We start from the raw sequence: 9,524 nt of genomic DNA on the forward strand, positions 1-9,524 counted from the left end.
TTGCCAATCCATTATACTTGGAGAATTTTCTCCTTTCCAGTTAATTGCTATCAATATTTGGGCTGCTGCTGTGTCATATAAAAATATTTCTCTTAATTTTTTTGGAATGTCATTGCCTATGATGCTTAGTAAAAAGGCCTCTGGCTTTTTTAGAAAGGTTAACCCAATTTTTTTTTCACTTCGTCATAAACAAGACACCAAGTTGATGTTTACAAATTTGTACTATATATTAAAAGAAGTGGTTGGAATAATGTGTGCGTGGGAGCATAACTAAATATAGAATTTTTCACTTCTCTGACTATGGAACACAGTACTCACCAGTTTATACCTATCAAATTACTCTTTTTGACAGAAAACCAACATATTCCACAATTATTTTTAGGGATCAATTGATCAGTTATTTCTAGTCAATGAAAATCTGGCATATATACAAGTAAAGAGCAAGTAAAATTCTCAAGAATTTTCATGTTAAGTGATAACTTGTAAACTGAGTTTCACCCAAAAATCTTGCATTGAGGAGGGTGAGGGGAGAAGGAAGCAAATCATCACTGAACGTGGCTGAATCTTGGATATAGGGAAAGGAAGCAGAAGAATCTTTTGGATTATACCTTTCAACTCATATTTAATATTTTGTCATTATTTTGGATTATTTTAGTAGAAAAAAAAATTGTGCTGCAATGCATAGAAGCTTGAATTTATTTATTTTTCAGACATGGATGAATGCCTTCAGTGCCCACAAGATCATTACCCAAACATGGAACGGGATTCATGCATTCCAAAGGACATCAGTTTCTTGTCTTATAGAGAACCTTTGGGGATCACTTTGACTGCTTTTGCTCTTTCCCTTTCTTTCATCACAGCTTTGGTGCTTTGGGTCTTTATTAAACACAGAGACACTCCCATAGTTAGAGCTAACAACCGGAACCTCACCTACACTCTCCTCACCTCCCTCTTTCTTGCCTTCCTTTGTGCTTTGCTATTCATCGGTCAACCTGAGAAAGTGACGTGTCTCCTTCGACAAACAGCATTTGGCATCATCTTTTCAGTGGCAGTTTCTTGTGTGTTGGCCAAGACAATCATTGTGGTCCTTGCTTTCAGAGTCACCAAACCAGGTTCCAGGATGAGGAAATGGGTGGGGAAACAACAGGCCACCTCCATAGTTCTTTCCTGCTTCCTGATTCAAGCCGTTCTTTGTAGTGTTTGGCTGGCTATGTCTCCCCCATTCCCAGATTTGGATATGCACTCTGTGACTAAAGAAATAGTTCTGGAATGTAATGAAGGCTCAGTCTCCATGTTCTACTGTGTCTTGGGCTTTATGGGCTTACTGGCCACTGCCAGCTTCACTATAGCCTTCTTAGCCAGGAAGTTACCTGACAGTTTTAATGAAGCCAAGTTCATCACCTTCAGCATGCTGGTTTTTTGCAGTGTGTGGCTTTCATTTGTTCCAACCTATCGGAGCACAAGAGGAAAATATATGGTGGCTGTGGAGATCTTCTCTATTTTAGCCTCCAGTGCTGGTTTACTCGGCTGTATATTTTCCCCAAAATGCTATATTATTCTGATGAGGCCTCAGCTGAATAGTAGGGAGCAACTAAGAAGAAAGGATTGACAAATCTAACATTCTGTAGCCCATATCCATCTTAAGTTAGTTGTGATAAAGGAACGTGGTATTTCCAACCATTTTGGTATTATCCCATTCAATTGATAGCCATCATGTCATAGTTTAATCAGAAATGGGAACTATGTAACTTTTGCATTTTTCTTCCCTCAATAAATTGTAAATATAATGCAAATGGAAGAAAAGATACATTGAATGCTCCTTGGCCACCTCAAAAATAAGCATTAAAAAAACACTCACACAGCACCTGAGGATTACTGCAGAACGTCCCCCTCCCTTTAGATAATTTTTGAATGCAATTAATTTTCTTAAGACAGAATGCTTGCATAATTTGCATAATTAATTTTTGGAACAAAACTAACACCTTCCTTCAGTCTTCTCCTGCAAATTGGGATCATAGCCACATTACACACTCTTTAGAAGTTTATTTTAATTGCTTTTAATCTCAGTTAACAATGTGAACATGAAAAATGATGTCATTATTTCACCGAAAGGGAATACAGAGCTTCAGAAATGGTTAAGGTAAATATCAGCTGGTGCTTATAGTAATGTTTCAAAGTAGGCAGACAATTAAAGCCGTCCTATTTTTAAAACACTTTCTCAGGTCTTCACTAAGGCAGAACCAAACAGCAAACTATTCCAAATTTAATCCCAAAGTTGTTCAACTATTTCCTCTCCAAAACTTTCCTCCACTTTAATTGTGTTGCAACGAGGAGAGGAGGAGCCCATTGTGTGATAATTTTGTATATTTGAGAAATAACGTCCTTACCTAGAGGCTTGGACCTTTCAAGACATTGTTCAAAACTATTTAGGTTACTTGAGCTCATATACTTGTTTGGTTTAGAACATGCATGACCTGGTATATGTATAGCCAGCTACAGGCTATGTCACTCAATATAAAGTTAATTTCTGAAATAGTAAGAGGTTTGTGATTATTTTCTTTAAAAATCAGTTACTTTGTAGGGCCCCATTTGAGTGTGCTCATGCTGAGTTTCAACTTCTTGTATTTTATGAATTAAATTGCTGTTTACTATATGTTTCTCTTTTAAAATCCCATTTCTATCATTTATGAGTGTTTTCCCTAAGAAAACTGGAAGCAAATTGTAAGGGTCAAGTTTCCAAGATTTTATTCCAATCCTTGGGAAAAACCTGTGTGCCAATATCTTGTTCCTATATCTTTTTAAGAGGTTCCATAAATCTCTAAATTGCCACTCAGCAATATAGTGTACACTTTAGAACATGGGTAGGCAAACTAAGGCCCGGGGGCCAGATGCGGCCCAATCGCCTTCTAAATCCAGCCCATGGGTGGTTCGGGAATCAGCGTGTTTTTACATGAGTAGAATGTGTCCTTTTATTTAAAATGCATCTCTTGTGGGGCCTGCCTGGTGTTTTTACATGAGTAGTATATGTGCTTTCATTGTGGGGCATAGGAATTTGTTCATTCCCCCACCCGCCAAAAAAATTATAGTCCAGCCCCCCACAACGTCTGAGGGACAGTGGAGCAGCCCTCTGCTGAAAAAGTTTGCTGACCCCTGCTTTAGAAATTAATCATGTTCTCTCTCTACCCCTTTGGTTTAAGAAATTTTTAAATTGTGTTAATGACCTTAGTGCTTCTGATTTTATATGTTTGTTAATAATAAAACTAGGAATCGAAAGAAGAAAAAATCAGTTTGTGTTATGGTTTGGGGGAAAATTCCTTTGATCAACAGATGCACGTTGATTGACATTCCTATTTCATACAGTAACCAATTTTATTCCCTGTATATTTTATTTTATTCTCCCCCTGCTTTTGTGTTCATTGACCCACCTGAAACAATTGGCAACAACAACAACAGGTTGATAATGATGCAAGGGAAAGCACCAAAGGGGGTTGGAACAGTCCCCATGGCATAGGTCCCCTGCCTTTCATTATCTTACTGGATCCTAAACCTTCATACAATACGAAGGTCAGAGAGAAAATAAAAACAGCCTGCAGCCCATCTCCATAATTAATTCCAATGGGTCTTCAGTAGGAAGCTGCAGATGCTTCACATTTCTGTGCTGAAGGAAGAAACCACTAGGCACAAGGCTACCAAGATCCTGCCACAAGCCATCTTTTGGAAGCAGTGCAGAGATCACTGACCTCCATCATTGGTGCCCATTTGGAAAAAAATGGCAGAGGTCTCACTGCATAGTTACTGGTAGTTTGACAATCAGCTTTACTGTTCAGTATCCTGCTTTGGAAAGTGAAGTGAAGTATGAAGGTAAATTCCTGTTCAGCCATTTGGAATTGAGATTGGTGTGCATGGGAGGGAGGGAGGGAGGTCCATCCCTATCATTAGGTGTAGTGACAATGGGCCACAGATGCTGGGGAACAAGCAACAGTGGTGAGGTGCTGGAGAACAGCTGTGTGTCTTGTGCCCCCTTGCATTTCTGTCCCATCACTAATGTCAAAATCAGATTCAACCACTGGTCTAGTTGATTTCAGTACATGGCAGTACACTTAATTAAAGAATTTGTCACTTTTTAATATATAAAAGTTCTTAAATAGTTTATATAAAATAATACTAAACATTCCGATAGAAATACGTATACAATTTACCAGACTGATATTTAGCTGATTGAAATTTGATGTTCAAGAGTCCTGAACAGTGGTGGAGGAAGGGGGGCAGTGTCCTCCACGTTTTCTTCTGTTTTTAAAAGGGGAAATGCGAGGGGACTGTGAGGTTGCTTGGAGCAGCAGTGCAATAAATTCAGGGTGGGCAGGGGAAGGGGAGCCAGGGAAAGAACTGAAGGTTTCAGCTGCAGTGGAAAAATATTGTCAAACAGCAAGTCTGCATTTCACTGATCAGTAGGTCTGCCCATCAAGAAATAACAGAGTGAGAGAAATATGATCCATTAGTTTCTCAAAGGCAGTCAATATTCAGCTTAACAGACATGGTGCCAGGCCTCGCCACCACATTTTGGACTTTGCTGCATCTCTCCTGGAAAAAAAATCATGCAGATACCCGAGTTCTTACATGGTCAGACTACTGCTGATCCCAGGTTATTATCATCCAGACTTTGAAATTTTTCATATATGCAAGAGCAGGAACCTTTTTTCTGATCTATGGAGAGTGAGGGAAAGATCAGTCTTCTCCTTTTGGTTTCATCTTCGTAAGAGAGAATCTTGCCAGTTAAAGGAGAAAGAACATTCTCTCAAGTCAGTGGGCACGACCACGATGCGTACAGCCTTTGCTTCCTGTGGCTGAGTGGGAGACTGAGACTGGAGTCACAGGGCGGTGTCCTCTGAACAAGTTCTCTCCTTCAGTGGACAGCCAGATGCCGCCTTTCATTTAAGGACCAAGGCACACTGGTTTGAGGGGGGGAAAGGGGTGCCCAGGTGATTTCTGTAGCCCAACTGGTTTGAGGGGAGAGAGAGAGAGAGAGATGGTTGGGGGAAGAGGAGGGAGGCGAGAAGGAACAAAGTGGGATCAGGACCAGTAACATCATTGCCTGCACGGCTTTCATTGGGGGGCGGTTGGCTCTCTTTTACAGATTTCAATTTCGGGGGGGGGGGATTCCACACCGGGTACCACCTAACCTTGCTATGCCTCTGGTCCCGGGGAAAGGCTAATTGTTCAAAATATGTTGGGCCTTAGTGACATATAGACATACAATGGTACCTCGGGTTACATACACTTCAGGTTACAGATGCTTCAGGTTACAGACTCCGCTAACCCAGAAATAGTACCTCAGGTTAAGAACTTTGCTTCAGGATGAGAACAGAAATCGTGCTCCGGCAGCGTGGCGGCAGTGGGAGGCCCCATAAGCTAAAGCGGTGCTTCAGGTTAAGAACAGTTTCAGGTTAAGAACGGACCTCCAGAACAAATTAAGTTCTTAATCCAAGGTACCACTATATAGAGAGATATAAATAGTGCTTTTTCTCGGGGTACACATGGGGTACACATTACTGGTACCTTCCCTGCCCCCCATGTTAAAAGTGTACCTACTGTAATATCTTCATGGTGAGTACCGGCACCTTTTTAATTTTTTTAAGCTCTGGATATAAATCTCAGTGTTCTAGCAACATCACCCCTCTCAGTTCCCAAAGAATGCTACAGTTTCTCATTGTCACTGCTTTCCCTGCCATTTTTTTCTGCCAGTAGGAGACCAACATGGGGAAGGAAAACATCACCTCGGTCACTGAGATCGTCTTGATTGGACTCACCAACCACCGAAAGACGCAGATTCTGCTCTTTGTGATCATCCTCATCATCTACTCCCTCACTCTTATGGGGAACTTGGTAATCATCTCGCTGGTGTGGACCGACTTGAGGCTCCACACACCCATGTACTTTTTCCTCACCAACCTCTCCTGCCTGGAGATCTGCCACATCACCTGCACTTTGCCCCCGATGCTGGCAAATCTCATGAGCGAGAATGGGACCGTCTCTTTCACATGCTGTGTGATCCAGATGCATGCCATTGGGTGCCTGGGTGGCACCGAATGCATTCTCCTGGGTGTCATGGCTTACGACCGCTACTTGGCTATCTCCCACCCACTGCTATATACCATCCTCATGGGCAGGTGGCGCCAGGTGCAGCTGGCCTCAGCCTCCTGGGCTGGTGGCATCATTGTCTCTACAACAAACATCATCTGCGGCCTCCGCCTCCCGTATTGCGGCCCCAACCGCATCAACCATTTCATCTGTGAGCTGCCGATTGTGTTGAAGCTGGCATGCGCCGACATCCATTCCACAGAGATGATTGTTTTTGGGACGTCTGCGGTGGTGATCCTGACCTCCCTGGCTGTCATTCTGGCCTCCTACGGGCTCATTTTGTTCTCTGTGCTGAAGATGCACTCAACCACTGGACTGCGCAAGGCTCTCTCCACGTGCGTGTCCCACCTGGCGGTCGTCACCCTGTTTTACAGCACGATAATTGCTGCGTACGTTAAACCCCCGTCAGTCACAGACCCCGACAGCGACAAGAAACTCGCTGTCTTTTACATCGTGGTCACCCCTCTTCTCAACCCAATCATCTACACCCTGCGCAACAAGGATATCCATGCAGCAGCAGCGAAAGTCCTGCGCAGAAGGGGCTTGGAATAAGATGCTGACGTCTCGTGTCATTAGTCCGGGTGTTGTCCAGTTTCTGCCAGTTCCCCTTAATGAATGCTGGGCCAGAAAGGCTAATGTGCTTTGTATTTGCGTATCAAGTCTCTGCTCAGCCCTGAAGCCTAGTCAGAAGACTTAGGTTTTGAGCAGTCTCCCTTACTCTTTTGTTCCCACAGAAGCAAATCACAAGCCTTATTTGTATCTTCAAAAGGTTGTGTGGGGGCATACAGGGTATCAGGGTCATAGCTCAGTGGCAGAGCATGTGCTATTCATTCCAAAAGCCCCAGGTTCAAACCCTGGCATCTCCAGGTTGCATTAGGAAGGACTCCTGCCCGAATCCCTAAAGCGCCAATGGCAATACATCATCAGCAATACTGATCTTAGTGGACTAATGGCTTGACTCAATACAGAGGAATAGTGGAGGGGGGAGGTGCATGATTTTGAGGGGGAGTGAACCAGACACCCCAACGCAGGGATCCCCATTCTGCCCTGCCTACCACTGGGCGTCTCTGGGCCCAGCTTTGCCTTGCCACCGCATCCCTGGCCTCCTCGCTGAATGGCTGCCTGGCAAGCGTCAGGGGGATTCACCTGCCAAGGGCTGATTTGACTGGCCAAGCTCCCCGCAGTGCGGGTGGGCAGACATCCAGCGTGGATCCACATGGCACTGGTGGTGGGTCTGTAACCTAAAGCATCTGTAACCCAAGGTACCACTGTACACTTTAGAACATGGGTAGGCAAACAAAGGTCCGGTTGCCGGATCCAGCCCAATCACCTCCTAAATCCAGACTACAGACGGTTTGGGAATCAGCATGTTTTACATGAGTAGAATGTGTTCTTTTTTTTAAAATGCATCTCTTATGGGGCCTGCCTGGTTTAGGAAATTTTTTTATTGTGTTAACAATTTTGGAGCTTATAGATTTTTTATGTTTGTTGATAATAAAACTAGGAATTGAAAGAAGATAAAATCAGTTTGTGTTATGGTTTGGGGGGAAATTCCTTTGATCAACAGATGCACGTTGATTGACATTCCTATTTCATAAGGTAACCAATTTTATTCCCTGTACATGATGTTGGACTATAACTTCCATGACCCCTGACTTAATGACCATGCTGCTTAGGGTTGGTGGAAGTTATCAGATTCGGTATGCCTCTGAATGCATCATCCTTCCTGCTCTGGAAAAAGAAAGCCCCAAAGGTGTATCCCCATATATTTCCCCTCCAGTACAGCACCCTGGGGTGCACCTTGCCTCTGGGCAGCTCAGGGTGAAGAGAGCTCTGGCAACCCCTGCTTGCTCTCGCTCTCCCCTTGCTTTTGTGATCACTGACCTCCCTGAGACAAGAGGCAACAACAACAACAGGTTGATAATGATGCAAGGGAAAGCACCAAAGGGGGTTGGAACAGTCCCCATGGCATAGGTCCCCTGCCTTTCATTATCTTACTGGATCCTAAACCTTCATACAATACGAAGGTCAGAGAGAAAATAAAAACAGCCTGCAGCCCATCTCCATAATTAATTCCAATGGGTCTTCAGTAGGAAGCTGCAGATACTTCACACTTCTGTGCTGAAGGAAGAAACCACTAGGCACAAGGCTGCCAAGATCCTGCCAAAAGCCATCTTTTGGAAGCAGCAAAGAGATCACTGCCCTCCATCATTGGTGCACGTTTGGGCAGAAAAAATGGCACAGGTCTCACCACATAGTTACTGGTAGTTCGACAATCAGCTTTACTGTTCAGTATCCTGGCTTAGAAAGTGAAGTGGAGCCCACTTTCTTGAGGAGGAAGATCAGAGAGAAGCATGAAGGTAAATTCCTGTTCAGCCATTTGGAATTGAGATTGGTGTGCATGGGTGGGTGGGTGGGAGGGAGGTCCATTCCTATCATTAGGCGGAGTGACAATGGGCCACAGATGCTGGGGAACAAGCAACAGTGGTGAGGTGCTGGAGAACAGCTGTGTGTCTTGTGCCCCCTTGCATTTCTGTCCCATCACTAATGTCAAAATCAGATTCAACCACTGGTCTAGTTGATTTCAGTACATGGCAGAAAAGAGACACCATCATGTTCTTTGCCTTAGGCAGCAAAACGTCTTGATCCAGACATGCCAGAGGAATAGAAGAGCACATCTCGTTGTTTTAGCAGAAATTAATTAATTACTATGCCTCTTGTTTAAGTTGCTAATACTGTGGGCCTTTTGCTCAAGGAAAGTTCACCCATTTCAATTCAATTTATAGATTGGGGATTAGAATTTGTATGGGTTTAGGGTTGCCCCAATCCCAGAGAATGGAGGACAGAAAAGCGGGAAGGAACCAATCCTATGGAAAGGAAGGGGGGGAAGTCTCTAAGTGCCTAGGAGTTCACTGGAGCTTTCTCCATCTTTGTGATTGCAGGACCCATCCTCATGGTCCTCCCAGTAGTCTTGGCAATATTTTACAATGTGCAAAAAATGTCTTTTTTAAAAAAGGAAAATCATTTGTCTTGCACATAACCATCTGACATGGTACAATGCAGGGCAGCTTTAACTTCTTGACTTAGCAGGTTGTAAAAACTGCTCAACGGGCAACCTGTGAGCTAGCTGGGATTAACTGCTAGGGGGTGAGGAGATGCTGGAAAAAGTTGCAGTAACATACAGATACCACATATTAAATTTATTTAATGTCACTTAATTAAAGTATATGGCACAAACACACACACACACACACACACACATTCTTAAGTAGTTTATATAAAATAATACTAAACATTCATATAGAAATACTGATAGAATTTACCAGACTGATCTTTAGCTTATTGAAATTTGATGTTCATGAGTGTCCCTGAGAAAGGAAAACTGC

General features: G+C 43.4%; 1 protein-coding gene across 1 annotated transcript; it reads left to right on the forward strand.

Moving 5' to 3' along the window:
- Positions 1-5,754: 5,754 nt before the first annotated feature.
- On the forward strand, positions 5,755-6,690 carry LOC308460906 (olfactory receptor 2J2-like; the record flags this gene model as incomplete). Its single annotated transcript, XM_080977440.1, has 1 exon — positions 5,755-6,690. One exon carries the CDS (start codon positions 5,755-5,757, stop codon positions 6,688-6,690), a length of 936 nt encoding a protein of 311 aa, XP_080833566.1.
- Between the last annotated feature and the right edge of the window lie 2,834 nt (positions 6,691-9,524).

This window comes from Podarcis pityusensis (assembly GCF_964106645.2).
Source record: "Podarcis pityusensis genome assembly, chromosome: 13".
NCBI lineage: Eukaryota > Metazoa > Chordata > Lepidosauria > Squamata > Lacertidae > Podarcis > Podarcis pityusensis.